The sequence below is a fragment of the Zootoca vivipara genome, chromosome 5 (genome assembly GCF_965207765.1).
Source record: "Zootoca vivipara chromosome 5, rZooViv2.hap1.1, whole genome shotgun sequence".
Taxonomy (NCBI): Eukaryota; Metazoa; Chordata; class Lepidosauria; order Squamata; family Lacertidae; genus Zootoca; species Zootoca vivipara.
The window spans coordinates 75,819,569-75,840,537 of NC_142588.1; the positions used below are offsets into that span (position 1 = coordinate 75,819,569).

Genomic DNA, 20,969 nt, shown 5'->3' on the forward strand with positions numbered 1-20,969 from the left:
GAACAAGTGCGTTTACTTTCCACCTTTAAAACTATTTATTCAAAGTAAAGAATAAATAGTGTGTGCACAGGATAGAGTGCCCTGGTTATTGTTAGGAATCAAAGCTTTCTGTACAGGTGTGTTGAAAGCTAATCTAATTCTGTTGCAGAAGTGTGTGCCAGGTCAAGAAAGATACAGCCTATGCAAGTTTTATTTCAAAGCCGGATACTTCTGCAGCCTCCACTGTGAAAAAGTGCAGTCCTTCAGGCTACACTGAGTTAGACAGAATGACTGTCCATCTTGTGAATTGAGAAGTGATTTTCCCCTTGAAAAGAGTGAATGTGGGTGAAAAGACAGAACAACTGCTGTTATAAACTGCCACTCACTTGACAGCGTCTTTCAACTTGGTTTCTTTTTTCAAAAACATGCATTTCGGTGCTTAAGAATTTATTTTAATGTTTGTCTTCCATGAATACAAATAATATCTTGTATTACAAAAGAAAAAGAGGTATTACTTTTACACTGAACCAGAAATTCAGCTTACAATGAGAACAAACCCTCTAGGATAATGTTGCATTTTTCTAGTCTACAGGAAAGAGCTTGGACAAGTTTTTTTTTCTTTTTTCTTTTACAATCACTCTTCCTGAAAAAGCCCTTGTCTCAAAAGCGCATGATGAACAGCCTAGTTTTTCCTATTCTAAGTGTGGAATAAGTGTGGCCATGTTTGCACATAATTCTGAGCTTGTTGTGCATGAGTTGAGCCCTCTTGCTGCATTTTTTTTCCATGAGTGGGTAACTAAACCACGAAGTGGCTAGCTTAATGTGGCATCTGAACCCAGAAGCATGGTTTGTTTCACCCTAGCAAACCATAATTGCTACCCAGGGTTAAACCAAGTTTAGTTGTTAGCTTGGTGATCATGGTTTACTAGGGTTTCTTTTGCCCCTCATATGAAAGGAGGTGCAAAACAATAGTGTTTCAGACAGTGTGTATCGGCCCATAACTTAAAAGCAAGCCTTTGTGTTTTGGCAATAGCTCCTAATGTGGCTATTCTGCACCAATTTGCTGCTGTCTTTCACTGCCAAATATACGGAACAAAATACATGGAAAGCAAGGCTGGACAAACAGGCCATACATTTAAAAGCACACAATTTCCACAAATAATCCAGGGAACTGCAGGTTCCCCCTCACAAAGCTACAGTTCCCATCACTCTTAAACAGTCCCCAGGATTCTTTGGGGGGGAAGTCACGTGATTTAAATGAATGGTGAGTATGCAGCCCAAGATTTGCATCATCTTCACCTTTATGACCATCAGAGATGGGTATCTAATAGATCCCAGAGAAATGTGAAAAAGCTTCTATTGGAAAAGAAGATATGATAGTCTTATAAATCTTAGGTAGGTTTTTAATGACAAACTTTTTTGGATTCTGTTTTTCCTTTCAACCCTCCCCCCTCAACCCCCCCCCCCAAAAAACTTTACATAGTTGAGTAAAGCAACACAATTGTTGCAACTGCATCAATTTAAACCATGGTTAACATGAGCTAGATTCCATTGAAACCTGGGTTTGGAAAACCCACCAACCCTGATTCCAAACACTGGTGACATGGGTAATCTTGATGTTAACCATGGCTACATCTGATAGAAATGAAATATCACGTCATGGTCAAAGGAAAACACAGAAGAGAAGGCGGGAAATCACACAGAAAGGAAGAAAGTCCATGACACACCATGATCGGAGGATCAGGAATGTTACATCTGCACTGGGCCTCTGTGCTTGGATCACCCAAGTTTTGCATGCAAGTTTCAAAAATGGAAAGTTTCAAGGAATGTTTGAATGGGATGCAGCTGCTCCCCCTTTTCCTGATCATCCAGTGTTTGGTTTCTGTCACTAGATGCTGCTGCAGTACTGTTTATCTAGTCACAAATACAAGCACGATATTTTGGAACTTGGCGATACCCTTAGAAAAACCCTAGTATTTAATTAACTATGTATGACTGGGCAGGATTTAAACTCTCTAGTTCCATGAGATCAGATTCCACTTAGTTTACACAGCCAGGCAACCAACGTGGAAAGAGTGAACCTATATAATTCTTAAGAGGATATGCACCCAAAGGGTAGGAAGATGTTTAATCAACTGTGTTGGTTTCAAAACAGGCAGATATCCAATGCTGAGATACAGACACGTGAAACAAATCAACATGGTTCTCGGTTCATGTAAAACAAAGGTGGACAACCAGTAGCCTTCCAGATGTTGCTGAACTACCACTCTCATGAGTCTCAGCCAGTATGGTCAATTATCAGGGATGGTGAGAGTTGTAGTTCAGCAACAACAACTCCAGAAGTTAGCCACCCCAATGTAAAAAGTCAGCAATTGTAGACAGATCTGAAGTGTAGATTGAAACAAAGATAGCAAACAGAACACATGATTCAAGAGACAAGTGGGGGTCCATAAACATTGCAGAACTTCTTGGGGACAATGCTTGCTCCGTTCCCTTCAGAGTCAGGGGTATATTATTCCTCATGTGCATACTCAGTAGAGTCTCAGCACAAGAGAAGCAGGCCAGTGCTTTGAAAGCACAAATGGTAGTATGACTGAGGCCATTTCTCACCCCCCCCCCACAAAATCATGAAATCCTGAAACCCAAACTTCACATCCTAATGTGTATTTTAAGACATGTCACTGTCATTTAAGCTTTCTTTCCCTTCTGCCAATGAAGTGAGGCTTTAAGTTTGCTACCTTTACTTTTTCCTCCCCCAAATCTGAAATTTGTACTTGAAAATTCAAAACCTTTGTTTCAACATTTGGAATTAAAAATGTGTGTCCCCATCATCCCTTTTACTAGCGTAAAACAGCACCGCCTCAGTGTGCTTACTATTACCATGATCACACTCTAATAAATATAGGTGTATTTAATTTCTTTGATGAGAATGGTATCAATTAAAAAGCTGTGTGATTAGGTTCAAAGGAGGGAACATCGTGGAGATAATAAAATACTCTAAAATTCCTTAGAAGTAGCTAAAGGAGAGAGGCAAAAGAGGGAAGAAACATTGTATTGAGTGCAGCATTTTGTGGTAATCAATAGCCATACCAAATTCTATTGTACAAGCATTTCAAATACAAGACATCAGGACCTCTTGCATTTTATGTCATGCAAACAACATTTCTTTGTGTATAATTCCTTTAAAAAATGAGGGAAAAGACCAAGTACATAAAGTTTTACAACATCTATTTACATCAACTGTAAATGGCAATGGACACATTAATTCATGACAAGGCTCAAACAGTAGCGAAAAGAATACATTTCCGAGTCATTTAAATGCTAATGGCTACGTTGCTTACGGGTCATCCTTCATTCTGTGAGAAAGCTTGTAAACAATGGAGATGTACATTTATACAATTTACAGTCTCAGGAGAAAATAGATTTCTGGTTTATCGTCTTCGCTTGGCTTGGCCTCTAAAAGAGAGTCATCTGTATAAAACCGGTCATGGTACGCATAGCGCAATGATGTGCATGCACCCTCCGGAACCCCTCGGTCCACCAGATTGTCTGTATTGAAGTTATCCAGATAGCTTGCTATGTAAGAGCCAGTGGAGTGTCTATTGATAATGTGAGGAGGGACAAGAGGCTTATTTCTAAGGACTACGTCTGCTACATTACTGCTAGCATTAGAAAGTTTCTGCTTGTTGGCTTCTTGTCGCTCCCTGGCACGACTAGCAATGTTTCTCACTCTGCTCTGACTCCTGGACGACAGTTTTCTGACCAACATTTTAGGGCAATCGTCATCCTGCTTGTTACAAAATGACTGGCAGCTGCTGTCCTCCTGATCAAAGGACACTAGCTTTCGTAACTGTTCCGTCAGGGAATCTGTAGCCTGTGGTCTCTTAGCCTTCAGAGCCGTCACCATCTTGTCTCTCATGCCAGATGTAATGAAACCTCTGCTGATATACTTGTACTTGCTTTCAAAATTGCACGAGATGTCTTCTGATGTTAAGTCTCCAAGGCTCTTGGATTTACAAGGACTTGGTTGTTTTTGAGCTGAGGGAGAAGGCAGAGAATGCTTAAGAGCAGGAGAGTTCTCCATGTTACCTGTAGGAGAGATGTTTAACAATTCATTTTGGGTGTCTGAAATGTGCAAATAATTTTGGTACAAAAGATCAACACAATGATGTTCTGGGTAAGGAAGATATTGATTCTTCTTGCTCCTGAACTTGAAGTCTTCAAGTAGGTTGGCGTTGGAGAGATCCTCACTAGTTAGGTTTCTGCAGACTGAACTGTCATAGTACAGAGTGTCCTGATTATGCTTAAGTTTCAGAGGAGAAGCAACTTGGCTCATATCTTCTCTCTTATATTCATAGGCAGTTATCAATAGGTCCTGCAGCTCTCCATCAACTTCCATTAGACTGCTGCCTGTAGAATTTACACAAGTGAAAGGGACAACTATTGTATGTTCCAAATCTGAGTTGTCAGAGATGCAAGAGTTGCTATTGCTAAGAGAGTTCCAGTTGGCTCCACACTTCCTTTTAGTGCTTGCATTTAGCCCAGGTGAAATGCAAGAAAACACCGGACAAGTATCTTCTTCAACATACGTTGTGTCCTTGCAAGGAGGTTTGCCAATTGATGCTTGGTGAGAGGCTGGAGAAAGCGAAGCCTCATGGATAATTGTGTACAGCGAACACTCTGTTGTCTGAGGGGTTGATATCATAGTAATTTTTGGCATTACACTAGGAGACTTGTGGTCAAAAGATGTATTCTGACCACTTGGAGACATCTGTGGTACATGTGCAGGCTTCCTATTGTCAATCTTTTTGCTAATTCCAGGAGGACTTGGAACAACAGTCAACTTAGTTTGGTCATTTGTGACATCAAACTGTCCTATCAGTGCTGAGACAGAACTGCCCACATCACTCTCGTCTGTTAAAGAGACCTCACTGATCAGATGAGAAATGTCACTATCTTGTATGGCTGGTATGGAATGAAAGTCACGGACATCACTACAGGTAGGTGAAGATACATCAGGTAGTGGGGAATTGGTTATAGTACTATTTACTACTGCATGAGATCTAATGCTAGTTACTTCTTGTTGTCCTGGAGAAAGAGAATTTCCAGCTACTAGTTCTCTCTCTTTGCAAAATAGAGCATCATTCAACATCTTTTGACCCATGCAACATATACCTTCATTCTTGTCCCTTTCAAGTTCCTCCTTTGGTTGAACAGACTCGCTGGAAAGATTACTTTTCCAATACTCCGTGGAGAAATAGGTTTCAGCTATCCCAATGGCAAAGTCTAGGGTTTCCGGCTTTTCATACACAGGTGAGCTCACATAAATGCCAGCTTCGATGGCCTCTCTTTTAAATGGAGATGCAAACTTTGCAAATGAGAAATCTTTCTCAGGAGAAGAGGAGGTGACCGCTTCTTTCAGGTGTGCTTGGTCCTCTTTGGTAGCTTTTTTACTTTTTGCTATATCAATTTAAAAACAAAACACAAAAACAGTGGTTAGGAAGATGCTCGTCCACCTTTTTATGGCTACATTTTGTCTTGGAATAGGTAAATGGAGAATGTAAAAATCGATCACAATTGTGAAAGGACTTAATTATGGGATTGTGCAAGTTTAGTACAAATTATCCATGTGATATGAGGAAATGAGAAAATATATAGCACTTCATTGAAGCTTTTCTTTAATGTTTCATTACATCACTGCAGGCGTGATGTAATATTTGTTGCAAAGAATGTCAATGAGGTACCATAACCATTACCTTCAGCTGGGTTCCTATTCAGATTTGTACTATACAGAAGCATGGCAAACAAAGACAGAACAAAACAGCTCTGTTAAAACACCATCTGCAAACAAGAGGCATGCTTATCAAAATTCTTGAATTAGACGCCCAAATCCTGGACTCCCATGCATAGTGGCCTTAGACAAGCATCTGGCTTTCATGAAAAGAAAGTGACTTTTCCTTTTCAGTTTCACTGGTACATTTTGTTTCTCGCTATTTCTGCATATCTATAGTTCTAGGAACTAAAGAGTGATGTCAGATTAAAACGCTTTCAAGACTGCCATGAAACAGGCTAATCTTCATCGCCGTTGCATATCATCTCGATAACACAGTAGGATCACAGATTTTGGAATCTATTCATATGCAGACCTATTACCTCTAGAGTCAGTAAGGATATATATAGGGACCTTTTCCAATTCCCTGTGTATGGATTTTTATTGTTATTTTTTTAAAGTACCTGACCGTTGGATAAGCAAAAAGAAGAGTTTGAGCACAAGAGTTTGACTATGCCAAAGATTACAAGGGTCAGGCCTCCCTTTGTTTATATTTTTTAAAAAACTTAATCTGCTTAATTAAAAAAACAAATCTGCAAGCAATATACCGTACATTAATATAAAGCAAATATTAAATTATACAACCGAATAGGCTTGTTTCAATAAAATAAAGATTTTAGCAGGTGCCTAAAACAGTATAGCGAACATTGATGTCGCCACACTGAAATTTCAACACCTAGCAGATACAGAATGGACATCATGTGGCACTTCGAATCTTAGAGCTGGAAGGGTACCAAGGGTCATCTAGTCTAACCCCCTGCAATGCAGGAATCTCAGCTAAAGCATCCTTGACAGATGGCCATCCAACCTCTGCTTAAAAACCTCCAAGGAAGCACAAGCTCCACAGATCAAAGTGGTTGAGTGGGCAAGGTGATTTGTCAACTAAACTGGTCTCAAGCTATTAAGGACTTTATGTACTAATAGTAAAATCTTGAGCCTGTTCCATCAACCAATGGGCAGCCTGTGCACACCTTTGAACAGAGGTACAATATGCTGGAGGTATCTCACTCCTGTCAACAATCATGTGGCAGCGTTATGAACCAGGCCACCTGCAAACTAAGCCTCACACATTTTTGCCATCTCGTCTTGAAGGTATGAATACTTTTGACTACTGTGGTCAAGCTATCTTGTTCCAGGAATGGTCATCACAGTGGCATACCCACTAAAGGTAAAGGTAAAGGACCCCTGACAGTTAAGTCCAGTCACAGATGACTCTGGGGTTGCGCCGCTCATCTCACTTTACAGGCCAAGGGAGCCGGCGTTTGTCTGCAGACAGTTTTTCCGGGTCATGACTAAGCCGCTTCTGGCGAAACCAGAGCAGCACACAGAAACACTGTTTACCTTCCCACCAGAGCGGTACCTATTTATCTACTTGCACTTTTTTGGTGTGCTTTCGAACTGCTAGGTTGGCAAAAGCTGGGACCGAGCAACGGGAGCTCACCCCCTCACGGGGATTTGAACCGCCGACCTTCTGATCGGCAAGCCCAAGAGGCTCAGTGGTTTAGACCACAGTGCCACCCGCGTCCCATAAAACTAAAAACCACTAAAGCTGATAGAAATGCCGGTCTGTTTCCAAGATATTCCTTGCTCTTGCGTGTGTTGTAAATTTAAATGAGTAAGAAATAAGCAGAATATAATCATTTATGGCTACTGCGGTTATCATGTTGGATTTTTTGAATAGTCAAGTTACTTTAGAGCCGGTCTAATGTAAATACTGTCTGTTTAAGAGAAACAGGTGTCTGTGTTTCTATTAATTGCCCACAGGCGTGGGCTCTGCTCCTTGTATATAAGGCTCTGCCAGAAAGCCTTCTGTATTTCTTAGTTAGATCTCTTAGTTAGATTCTTTCAGTTTGATTCATCTCTAAGTAGATCACTCTCTCAGTTGTTCTTAGTTTAAGAGATTCCTTAGTTGAATCTTAGTATGATTGCTTAGTTATGATGCTAGAATGCTGTTAATTCTTGGGTAGTTTAATGGGAGTTATGTGGGAGTTAGTGGGAATGTGGGAGAAAGCATTTATCTTTAGTTTAATGTCTCTTTAGAGTCAGTTTGTTTTTCAGTTAAAGAAACCCAAACGTTTGTATTTTCATCTGCATACTTCTACAAGTGTGCAGCTAGTAAAGGGTTTCATATAAGGGAGATAATACCCTACGCTCTTGGTGGTGTTTTCTTAGCCAGGTCAACTTCTGACTGCATATACTCTGCGTGAAGCGTACTTTAAAGGGCCACTGAAAACTGGGATATATGATTTAGGTTAAGCAAGTTTCAATATCCAGTTTTCTCCAATATTATCATCATATATATTATTTTCCAATATATCAGAGGGTAGGCATACCAGGAAAGAAAAATAAATAAAGCCCATTTGCTGTCTCACAGCTTGGTACTGAATTTATTCTTGTATGGATGAATTAAGGTTCACCTATACCTATGATATGTTGCAGATTTTCTTCCTGACACCAAGGGCAATAGGATTTAACACTTTTACATAAAAAACAATAAAAACAACACTCAGCAAGATTTCCTAGAAACTAGGTAAAAGTGCAACTGTTACAAAACAAAACAAAACAAAAATCAAGAGTTGGAATCTATGAAAGCTTGAATACATCTATATGTTTTTAAGAAGCATTTATGAGGCCTCTATAGAAGAAACTTACCAGAAGTATTTTCGGTTTTGGTGGTGTCAGCAACAGGAGGTGCCTCCTGATCCGGTGATGGCAAGCCCACCAGAAGGTATTTGTCAACCGGCATGGAGATGGGACGTGCCTGCAAGCTTCTACTCGTACGCCTCAGGATTCCTTCCTTCTCTTTCAAATTGGTTGCCTCAGACACACTCTCCTTAAGCTCAGTCACTTCTTGAAAGCCCATTTTGCTCTTCTTCCTGCCCTTTGCTGGCGCGCTGGCAGTGCGCCGGAGAATACGTTCCCCAATCGACCTTTTCCGAATATAATTAGCGCTGTTTTCCACGGAATTATGCTTGGGGTTCTTGTGAAAGAGCCCTCGGAGCCCTATCAGTTGCTTGTTCTAAAAAAGAATAGGGAACGAAAAGGAGGGAAATACTACCGGTTTTTTGAAAATGTGGCCTATTTCACACACAAAAATACATTTCTAAACAGCTGCTTGGGTACATTATCTGGGCGATGAATGGAGAAGAATCCCAAGCAAGCAAGCAAGCAAGCAAGCAAAGTGACCAAGCCAAGCATGTCCACACCTGGTCAACTGAGGAGAAAACAGGCACTGCTCGCCATGGGTTCATGCATGTATGAGGGGATTTCTCTCCGTCAGGAAGGCAGCCTGCCATGATAGCAGAGGAGTTTTACGAGAGGCCTCCTAATCACACACGACAAGCTTGCGAAAAATGTCCTGGGGTGAGAAGCTGCCCTGGGATCCTGGGGCATTTTATGACATGGGCTACTTCGAAGCAGCAGCAGCAGCAGGCCAAGGTTTCAAATGCTTGATGGGCAATGAAGTGACACAGCACTTAACAGATCATGCGGTTAGGGGTGTCTCCTTTAAAAAAAGGAGTGCCCAGCAAGTGCAGAAGTGACATGCTAAATAAAAGCTACCTTTGTGGCTCCTAGAAAGTGCATTATAGTATAACTGGGGTTGAGGATTAAGGGACTCCACTGAAAGGCAAAGAAAGGCACAGAATGACGGGCTAAATTTCCATTAATTTGGTCACAATGAAAACAACAGGATACATCGTGTTTGTCATAGAATTACGGGTAGCCAACATGGCTCTCTCTAGCTGCTGTTGGATTCCATCAGACTTGGACCTCTGGCTATAACTCTACATGTTTTAACTCTGTACCCTCCTCAGAACTAGAGACTGGTAGAGATCTTTGGCCCATTTATACACCACCTATTTAAAATAAGCCCTGAGACAATGTGCCAAAGCTCTATGTCCATGCAGCAACGATAAAGGAATCTCCACCAAGCAAGGATGCGCCAGGGAAAAAAGAGTTACTCAAAGCCACAAGATTTGAGTAACAAGGAACAAAAAGCAGCAGCCTCAAGCTCTAGGTAGACAGGGGAGAAACATAAAAAGGTGTGCCAATCAACAGCAGCCATAAATTCACTGTAACAAACAAACACTGTTTTATTTGACAATAAAGCACGTCCACCAAGCAAGATGGATAAAGGGGTCTAACCTCAAAATTCCATTGTCTAAAATCTGGTTTAATGAGAATAGAGCGGGACTATCTTGCACATTGCAGTCCTGAAGGGCATCAAGTAATAGCTGGCAATTTTTATGGTTCCAATAGAAAACCTATAACAGGTACAGTAGGCCAGGCCCTCCAGATGTTGTTTGAAACCAGCTCCCATCCACCCAAGCCAGCATGGGCAGGGCAACAATCAGAGGTTGTGGGAGTTGTAGTCATCTGTAGTCATCAACAACATCTGGAGGGAAGTCTGCAGGAGGCTGAAAATAAGGAAGCTGTATGCCACAGTAAATCAAGTAATCTCGCTCTCCTTACCCAATGAGAGTAAAAGTCAAATTTATGATTTCAGATTCTGAAGCTGGGAAGGACAGAGATCACTTGTGCCTGACTCATAGCAGGTGTTTGGTTGTAACAATAAACCATGGTTATTGTTATAGGAATGAGCCTTGGGTTAACTCATTTGCCTACCTCTTCCTATGATTTAACCACAGTTTAGAATTACATTCAAACCCTAAACCAGGCATCCCCAAACTTCGGCCCTCCAGATGTTTTGGACTACAATTCCCATCATCCCTGACCACTGGTCCGCTTAGGTAGGGATCATGGGAGTTGTAGGCCAAAACATCTGGAGGGCCGCAGTTTGGGGATGCCTGCCCTAAACTGTGCTTAACCTAGGATTCACTGAAATAAGCCAGAACCATAAAACCAAGGTTCAATGGGGACTTGTTTCAGTAAAACATAATTAAGATTAATCACAATTTATGAAGGTTTTGGTAAAACAGAAGCAAAAGCTTCCAGTCTCCTCCTTTTGGTTCCACTCGAGAAGGCGGAGATTGCAGATGAGCCCATGGTTCACCCAGGCTCATCCCTTGTAATAACAAACCATTGTTTATTGTTACATCCAAATGCAGCTATTGGAAGAAAGTCTATATAGGTGCTTGAGCAAAGGTGCTTGTCTGGAGCTGTTGGAAGAAGAGGATTTTGTCCTCTAACATTGTAGCTAGGTGACATGGTTCCCAGGCTTCTGTTACAGGCTTGAACCCTCCTGTAAGGCAGACGAAGACCTTCAACTAGTTTGACCTACCAGTGCTCACTAAGTTGCATCCAGTTATTAATGGTGTGGCCTTCATTAAACTATATGAGCTGAGCATAAAATATGCATTCAGCCTTCTGTCAAAAGAAACACTGGAACATTTAAGCAAGAAGATAATAGGCATTGATGAGTTTTATGACTGATGCCTGGTACAGGGAGGAAAAAATTAAGTCCCCAAATCCCAACTCACTGATATAATCATTGATATGAAAAATATTGATTGAAAAACTCCCTTTTCTCATTTTAAAAATCCTTTCTGTTAATACACCACATTGCATTTCTCTGATTGTGTCATGATCTTATAAGGATTCTTGAATTGCTAGTAGCAAGCTGCCTTATATTAAATCATGCCACTGGTCAACCTTGCTCAGTACTGCATGCACTGACTGGCAGCAACTCTTCAGGCTTTGCCAGCCTAATCTAGAGATGCCAAGGATCAAACCTGGGACTCTCTGCATGAAAAGCGTTGGTTCTCCAGCTGAGCTACAGCCCCTCAGCTATAAAAAATATTCATCCACATAAATAAAAGAAAAAACCACCCAAAGCTGAAATTATGAAATTTCATAATTTCATGAAGATGACTTTTTGCCATTTTAAAACTTGGAGCAAGTTTTTAAATCTCCTATCTTCTGAAATGAAATGGAATAGCAGCAGTTTTTAATTAAGATGCATCCAAACTCAACCTCAAAAAAAAAATACCTTTAAAAACTAAACAAAACCCCCAATTAAGACTGCTGCAATATATAACTATATTCAGTACTTATATGAGAAACAAATGCCACAGAACCCTCTTCTCTCACAAAAAAAAAAAATGAATACCTGCTGAGGGTCCCTTCCCAGTCTTGCAAACCACTGCACTGGTTTCCCCCAGTGATCACAAACAGAGATAAGGAAAATTAATTAATTTATTAGAGAAGCTGGAACATTACATTTGGGGCAAGGCATGGGCCATCTTCAGACCGATGACACACAGCAGTATAGGGAGTGGGGCTAACTAGCATATTTTAGGTAAGCCCCTTCATATATTAAAGCCCATGGATTCCCCACAGCTGAAGAGGGGCTACAGACACCAACTTTCAAATAATAATAATAATAATAATAATAATAATAATAATAATAATAATAATGTATACTTTGGAAGCATGGTAGTGAACTAAGCAACTCATTAATGGATGGTCAAAACAGGATATTGGACCAGATGGACTTTGAGCCTGATCCAGAAATATTGTTCTTATGTATTTTATGTTTGGGGGGTGGGTGGGTGGGTGGGAAGATATGGCAAACATTAGAGACAGGATGGCATACATTAAAAATGGGTAACTTGTTTTCTAATAATTAATTAATTAATTAAACTCTGACGTTCCGTTTACTACTTGTTTTGTAATTTATGCCATAATTTTGGAAGTTGCCCTGAGGGCTCCATTAGAGAAGAGGCATTTTATATTTCAGGGGTGTCCAACAGATCAATCGCGATCTACTGGTCGACCAGTGGGTGGGTGGGTGTCAATGACCGATCGCGGTTGATCGCTCAACAACTTTGGCTCCCTAAAAAAAGTTCCACAACTTTGGTCAATCCAATGGGTAGATCACTGCCAATTTTTTTTATAGTGGGAGTAGACCGCAGTGTCTTGAAAGTTGGACATGTCTGGTATATTTTATTTCCCAGATTCATCACTGTTCATTATATGTTTCTCAACACAAGATTTTTTTAAATTATTATTTATTAAATTAGTAAACTGCCCTTCATCTCAAGTTCACAGGGCAGTTCATGACACAAAAATACGAAACGGGAATGCAAAATGCATAACGAAACCAAAACAAACCAATAACTACTGCTCCCACAAGCACATTTAAAAGGTTATAGAATGCTAATCAGCCTGGTTATAGAGAACCATTTTCACCTGGTGCCTAAACATATGTAATGAAGGTGCCAGGCGAGCTTCCCTGGGGAGAGCATTCCATAAATAGGGAGCCCGTTATCATGCTGCCACCCTCTGGACCTCTCATGGAGGAGACACATGAAGAAAGGCCTCAGATGATGATTGCAGGGTCTGGGTTGGTTCATATGGAGAAAGGTGGCCCTTGGGGCATTGCGGCCCTGATAATAAAACCAACAAATCTGGAAGACCACACTGCAGGCTGCAAAATGGCAACAAGTCCCCCTTACCTTTCCATAAATTTCATTGATTGTTACATGAACAAATATAGAGGCTTCAGTCAGTCCCTCCAAATAAACATGACGGTAGCCTGGTGAAAGTGGAAACCAGCAATTAGTATTTGATACGTCAAGATGCTACCACACCAAACTATGCATGTTAATATATGACATACAGGCCTGCTTTAGGTGGCTGAGGATAAAACAAGACAATGATGAGGCTTGGGCTTATTTTACCTTCTCCTTTGTACACATGAGACATTAGGCATAAAATGTGAAATCTGTGCTTTTCAAGGTTGTAAAGCAGGCACCCCCAAACTGTGGCCCTCCCGATGTTTTGGCCTACAACTCCCATGATCCATAGCTAGCAAGACCCGTGGTCAGGGAAAATGGGAATTGTAGTCCAAAACATCGGGAGGGCTGAAGTTTGGGGCATAGCTGCCAAGTTTTCCCTTTTCTCGCGAGGAAGCCTATTCAGCATAAGGGAAAATCCCTTAAAAAAAGGGATAACTTGGCAGCTATGGTTTGGGGATGCCTGTTGTAAAGGCATAAGCAATCATGGCTATGTCCACATCCCAGAGAAAAAGATTGCACTCCAATCTAGGCACAACTAGTCGAGGCACAAACGTCTGCAACATAGCCTGAATGTCCAGGGATAAAAGGACTAGGGAAACAGCCCAAGCTTGAATGGCCGTCAAAGACAACAGTTGCAAGTATCCCCACTCAGTCCTGGTCACAAAGTCTGCCACACATAATGACTTGACTCAGCTTCCTACTCCGATGAAGACTGCTGTTTTGCCTTGTTTGCCTATTGTCACGGTGGCCGGAGTGGGCTACTTCAGAGTAACGACTCTACACAGCTCTGCATTTTATCTTTTATTGGTGCTGAGTATTTACAGTGCTAATGGCAGTGCTATTTACAAAGACACATCTGCTCAGCTTGAATCAGAACCTCCAAGTGGCTTTTGGCGCGTCTTGCGCCAGCATAACAACTTGGGGAGACCCATCCTCTTCCCCCGACGTTTTCTGCGCAATTCCGGAGTTGGGGGGACGGGTCTGCCCCCCTTCCTTCCCCCTTCCTGTCCCACCTGGGACGATGGCTCTTCTACCCTGCCAGAGCCTTGGACACCACTTCCTGTTTCCCCACTTGAGCTGGAGCTGTCCCTCTTTTCAGCCTCGCTCGGGGCTGGGCTGGAACTCAGGAGGGGAGGGGCTTCGCGATACCCCTTGTCCCTCACACCTATGCATTTCCTTCTTTCCAACAAAACCCCACATCTCAAGCTTTCTGAGCAGAAAAGAAACCTAGTTAGAGCCCCCTCCCTTCCAATCCCACAAACTTACAGCACCAGCACAGGCTGAGACATATTGTAATTTCACCCATACTGCCAGCCTTGCCTTTGCTGCTGATCAAAGATAGGTAAGCAGAGGCACTAACCGGGCATAAGGCTGCTGAAGGCGACAGTCCTTTGTCCAACAAAGTCTCGGCCGATTGGATCATGATCCCAAACAAGAAACCGAACCAATGCTATCTCGGGCATGTGGATGTTGAAAGTGAGAGTTTCTTCCCAGACAGGATTAAACCCTGTAAGGAGCAGAGAACACAAGAAGTCAAGTGCGGGAAGAGAAACAAGTCATCTAAGTACTCGCCCTGTTAACAAACCACCGAATGAGTCTACGCTGAAAGCCCAAGGGGTGTCTTACTTTGTGTTGGGTTATTCCAGCTCTTAGTCTAGTACCTGAAAATTACAGCATCCCCAAAGAATACAGAAATTCCTGTTATCCTGCCTTCCATTCAAAAACAGAGGTAATTTCACCCACCGGCTTAAAGTCTCATGAACACTGTAATAAAGTTTGTGCATTACAGTATATTCATCATCTTCTTTTTTAAGTTTATAAGCATGTTCCTTGACACTGGTGCAAGGCCAAATTGAAGCAAGAAAAACAGATGCAACGTTTTTATACTATTATACTATTTGCGAATTGCGTTATCTTTTATACTATGCAATTTTTTGAAATATGCTGTTACCCAATAATTGATGTCAGTACCTACCAAGTATTATCATGAAGCATCACACTACTCTGGTGCTGTGCCTGAACAGGAGACCTTGTCACATGTCAGACATTTCCCGCTCAACATGAGAAGGTTGTTCATCTGAGTGGGTTTGACAATGCGCACTCATACATTAGGAGTGGTGCTTGTGTGCACACCCCAGGGACATTTTGCAGCATTTCTGTGCTCAGGCAAATGCCTGTGGTCTCAGGTCAATTCTAGCAATAGGAGCCAAGATGAAAGTTCCACTAGGCCATTCCCACAACTCATGTGAGCTTTCGCTCAAAAACACTCCAGTAAGTACCCGGCTAACATAAAGAGGTTGGGTCCACAGTGTCAGTCTGCATGGAATGAGAAGTTGCATCCCCTTTCCCCCACAAATACAAAGGGGACATGATTGGAACCACAGAGGGACAGGGAGCAGGCCAAATCTTGGGGGAAATAATGCCTAAGGCTGGCCCAGCCACAGGATGCCCAGTATTGATGCTATAGACGACTTCAACTCAAACCAACAAAAAATCCACTGACATGCTTCTTTCTCTCCTTCTTTTTAATATGTTCCCTGATAAAATGAATGAAATGAAATGACCAAGAAAAGGAGAAGTGACCTCTTTAATATGATATTCCAACAGAAAACAGAAAGTTGAAAGTTCAGGGGTGAGAATAAGGCCACCCACCAAAAGGTAGCTCCAAAGCTTGATAGAGCAGGAGGACAAGCAATTATTTCTTACCCTGACACTAGCAGTGATGAGGAAATCAATAGCCATTCAACAAATAACATGACATTTTTGTTAGCACTTCTGAATGGCTGTTTCTGAGTATTGTGTTGGCTAACACACATTTTCAGTGCTGTCGCTTCCTGTCCATTGTGACAGAAATTCAGTAATTGCTTGGCCCTGCCCTCTTCCATAACTCTCGAGAAGAAGGATTTTTTTTAACCCATTGTTTAACCTCCTCATTATCTACAGAATTTGAGCCTACTCTTTATAGCAACTGTGGCCTGTCATTCATACTGATCATATCTGCTAAAACGAACATCAGATTCTGTCTAAATTACTTGCGCTTAAGCGATAACTTAACCTTTGGACAGTCCCTTTTGGAGGGCTCCGGTGAATCTTCACGAAAACCGTGCTTGATATTCTGATTTCAAAAGCACTTATTGTTGCTGGCAGAAAGAACATGCCAAATTTCACAATAAAGAAGTGCAAACCGTAGATTTGCAGATGGAGGCTTAGCCAAAATAGGGGGGGGGGAGAAGTACTGATACCAAGGGCAGAAGAATATAGGCAAAATGGCAAGTGTCTTGAATAATAGAAAAGTACTGAGTTGATATAAAATCATTGCTAATCACATATGCCCAGTAGAAATGGGGAGCTGAAATTGGCAGGAGAGGAGAAATTGAATACCTGAAGGAACATTATTAAGGCCACACTCATAACATACATTTAAAACAATATGATATCACTTTAAACAGTCATAGCTTTACCCAAAGAATTCTGGGAGCTGTGGTTTGTTAAGGGTGCTCAGAGTTCTTAGGAGACCCCCATTCTCCTCACAGAGTTACAATTTCCAGAGCAGTTTTACAATCAGTCCCTCCTGACAACACTTACAGCTTGCATATAACAAGCATACGTACAGCTTGCAGCCTCTTACCATTGTCATCCACCACCCTGGTCTGGTCTTTGCAGCAGTCTGCCGGTAACCCAATAATTTCCACCTCAACAAATGGATCGATTATCTGCTTGAGACATTTTTGGGAAACACAAAATGCATATTTCAAATAATTATTTCCTCTTTCCAAAGCACGCACGCAAGACAGCAATTTTATAGACCTACCAGAATAATATATTAGGTTACAATTTCCCATTATATTAGATCACAACCAAGTAATTAACAGCAAAACCTGAGGTTTGAATTAGTTCAGAAGCCAAAATGTGGATTCATCTCTTATAGTCTTGATAATTCTTTTATAGCAAGGGGGTGAGAGAGATCATTAGGATTCTGGAGGCAAGCATAGGCTGTTTTCAGGCAATTTGGGGCTCAAGTCTAACACTCCCTCACACTGAGAATATTGTGGCCCACAGCTCTGTGCTTGAACACCTTCTTGACATCACCAGCATTTCCCATTACAGGGGTCCTCTTGATGATGCTGGAACTACAACTCCCATCATCCCTGACTGGCTGAGGTGGATGGGAGTTGGATCCAGATAGCATCTGAAAGGGACACAGGTTCCTTAAAGAACCTGTTAAAGCAGGCTTTCTCAACCTCAGCCCTCCAGATGTTTTGAGACTACAATTCCCATCATCCCTGACCACTGGTCCTGCTAGCTAGGGATCATGGGAGTTGTAGGCCAAAAACATCCGGAGGGCCGAGTTTGAGGAAGCCTGTGTTAAAGAATCCCAGGATAGACTTCCCTTCCTGAGACCTTGCAGAGCCATAATCCAAGCTCTTATTTTTACTATTGGAAATTTGTTTCACTTGTCTGTTCTAAATATCGGTGTGTTGCTTAAAATGTTCATTTAAGTTTGTTTGTTTTTTAAATTTCTATCTTGCCCTTCCTCCTAAAGGAGTCCAGGAGAGCAAGCAAGAAAGCAATGCAATTAAACATAAAATAAAAACATGTTTGGGACATCTAAAAACATTGAAAACACCTGAACACATCTCTGAAGACAGCCACATAGGCTCATAGAGTCACAACTGAAGGCTTGCAAGAACAGTTTCTTTCAACCATCAAATGCCTGGGTGAGCGGAAATGTATTTAAACTCCTCCTGAATGTTAATGAGGGAGACAGATGCACGCCAACAGGGAGGGCATTCCACCAATTTTCTTAAATGTACTTCACATTAGAGAGTTAAGTAGCTGCTTCATTGCACCACACTGTCAAGAGGACAAATTTTATTAACGAACCTTTCCATCCCTCCAGGGTGCAATCCAAAGTGTCACGAAAGGTGAACAGAAAATGCAGTAATGAGGCCAAGTGTTGAGTAAACAGAAAAGATGACTATGCGAATTAGATGCCTTCTCTAGCTGCATTAACTCTATAGAGAAGAGATAGGCCTGTGCTTGTGAGCCCCCACCTTTGTATTTTGAATATTATGAAACCGTAAAGATACAAATTATTGGGCCTTGCAAACTCCCAAGCCGGAAACTCTCAGGGAATATGTCCCTAAATTATTAAAAAGAAAGGCATGGCGAATTTCACAATTTAGCCTTCAGTGCAATGGTAAATTAATAAGATAGCAGCTGCAGGTGAATAAAATTCAGGTGTGCGTCGCACGTATCCTTAAGTACTGTAGGCAATGTGCACATCCATACTCAGAGACTGGAAATCCACAAAAGCTATCATCAACACTGTTTACCTCTCCTCTGTCTCCTAACACTGAGTCCGGAGGTTTCGGTAGCTGCTGCCCACTGATGATTTTGAGGAGAAGTTGCTTCTTAGGGAAAGCAGGCAGTGGATCTGTAGAATAAGGATTGAACGTCCCTAGAGGGTGCAAAGAGTGCAGAAGGGTACAGTCCTTCAGATAAGGAGTTCTGTGTGTCTTATGCACTTCTAAATAAAAGCAGGCAGCCAACAAGTAACATACAAATTCAACTATGCAATGACCCCCACTCCCAGAATTTTCTTCTTCTTTTACTTTGGGGGATGTGTTTGCCTGCCAAACTGGATGACTGCAGGTACTTCACATACACAATTCATAGGCCGTGGGCAGGGCCGGATTTAGGTTTGATGAGGCCCTAAGCTACAGTGGTACCTCGGTTTACGATTGCTGTGGTTTGCGATCAATCAGTTTCTGAACGCTTACATCCGGGTTCTGCAATGCACGGATGCGCAGAAGCGATCTGCGCAGTGCGCACATGCACAGAAGCGCTCTATCGGCGCTTCGCGCACCCGCAGAAGAGACACTCCATTTACGGACTGCTGGGGGAGCAACCGGCTCCCCAGAGCCAACTGCGTCTGTAAACCGAGGTACCACTGTACTGAAGGTAATGGGGCCCTTTATATGTCCAGCTGTCCTTTATCAACAACAAATTGTCACTGTTTTTTGTGTGTTGAATATATGCTATATGGTAGTTTATAGACCTAATAGGTATCTAAAGCCATCTGCACATAACAAATAGGAGCCGACACAACACAGAACACTGTTGCTGCATGTTGGTTTTATTTTATTTGTTTTTTATCTTATATTTTGGAAATGCACATCCAGTTGTTTTTTTCCTTTAACTTTTTTTAGGGGGCCCAAGAGACTGGGGCCCTAAGCAATAGCTTATTTAGCTTATACGTAAATCCAGCACTGGCCATGGGGTAAAAGGTCAGACCTGTGCTAATCAGTTAATGCAATGGTTCCACCACCACCCTATTATTTAGTTCATTTATCCTCCTCTGGTTATTGGATAAATAGGGGGAAGGTACAGCGGGAAGGTAAATGGCGTTTCCGTGTGCTGCTCTGGTTCGCCAGAAGCGGCTTTGTCATACTGGCCACATGACCTGGGAGCTGTACGCTGGCTCCCTCAGCCAATAATGCGAGATGAGCGCCGCAACCCCAGAGTCGGACACGACTGGACCTAATGGTCAGGGGTCCCTTTACCTTTACCCCACCCCTCAACAAGTCAGCTCCATTAATTCTAACAGCTTTGCCTAAAAATTTATCACTGTTGAAGGATTGTCATTATTACCATTAACGAACATATTGCAGCCTGATTGTTGACAATAGAGATGGTGAGCCTGCGGCCCTCAAGATGTTTTTGGACTACATCTCCCAGCCAGTATGTTCAATGATCAAGTATAAAGGGAGCCTTGATCACAAATAATGCATGTATACTAGCATTAGGGGATTAACATATATTGAATGGTACTACCTTTGCACATCTGCTGGGGTTTCAGGACGTATCCACAGTTGCCATTCATCCTGAACTTGGCTTGGTTCAACTGCATCACACGCCCATCAGACTGATAGTTTAACGCCACTGTGAAATTAGCAACAGCTTGTGTTACTCATAAACTTCACATGCATCTAACAAAACCTTGTGTGGTTTCTGCTCATAGAGATAAACCCAGAGTTAAGTTAGTGGCGCTTCATTCCTGCTGAAATCAAAGGGACTTAACAACTAATCTGGCTCGTTAATTTCAATGCAAACAAGATTCAACTTACAATTTTAACCATGTCTACTCACAGGTTAAGTCCTATTGAATTCAACGGGGCTTACTCTCAGCTAAGTGGGGTTAAGACTGCTTCCTAAGTTAGCCTGGATCCTGCCCATAAAATAGTTTTGTACCCTTTCCCCCTCCCCATAATGCAAGTGCCTTTTATTTTAAGCAGATAAATGGGATTTAATGAACAAAGTATATATTTCTCTTGAAGGCTGCATTCCCTCTGGGGCAATCTGTTAGGAGCCACATGCTGGTAGCATGTAGTGCCAAAGTCAAAAGTTGGTGAGATCTGAACCAAGTGTAGACATACCCCCCCTTATTTCTATCCAACACCTCTTTTCTCTCTTTCCAACAGCTCTCCTCTTCCTTCTGACATCCCTATTCTTTTCTGACACCCCCCCTCCTCCTCCTTCTCTCTTGCCAGTTTTAAAAAATGCTTTACTGCAGTCTGCTAAAACATCACTATGGTGTAATTTCCTAACAATAGGGTTTCAAGCAATAGCAAATATCATTTTGTAACTTTCTGACACTCTTCTCCCATCCCCTCCTG

General features: G+C 41.9%; 1 protein-coding gene across 5 annotated transcripts in view; it reads right to left on the reverse strand.

Annotated features, from left to right (window-relative positions):
• Positions 1-3,015: 3,015 nt before the first annotated feature.
• Positions 3,016-20,969, reverse strand: part of PLCH1 (phospholipase C eta 1) — a 147,191-nt gene continuing 129,237 nt past the window's right edge. For 4 of the 5 annotated variants that reach the window (XM_088669833.1, XM_088669832.1, XM_035133663.3 and 1 more), the window contains 7 exons: positions 20,128-20,235; positions 18,627-18,751; positions 16,919-17,003; positions 14,651-14,797; positions 13,228-13,307; positions 8,462-8,828; positions 3,016-5,439 (listed from right to left, as the gene is read on the reverse strand). In XM_088669833.1, coding sequence (XP_088525959.1) covers positions 3,380-5,439; positions 8,462-8,828; positions 13,228-13,307; positions 14,651-14,797; positions 16,919-17,003; positions 18,627-18,751; positions 20,128-20,235 — 2,972 coding nt within the window. In that variant the 3' untranslated portion in view covers positions 3,016-3,379. Of the gene's footprint in view, positions 5,440-8,461; positions 8,829-9,370; positions 9,431-13,227; positions 13,308-14,650; positions 14,798-16,918; positions 17,004-18,626; positions 18,752-20,127; positions 20,236-20,969 lie in introns of all 5 variants that reach the window. The other variant, XM_035133658.3, reaches the window with a different exon arrangement.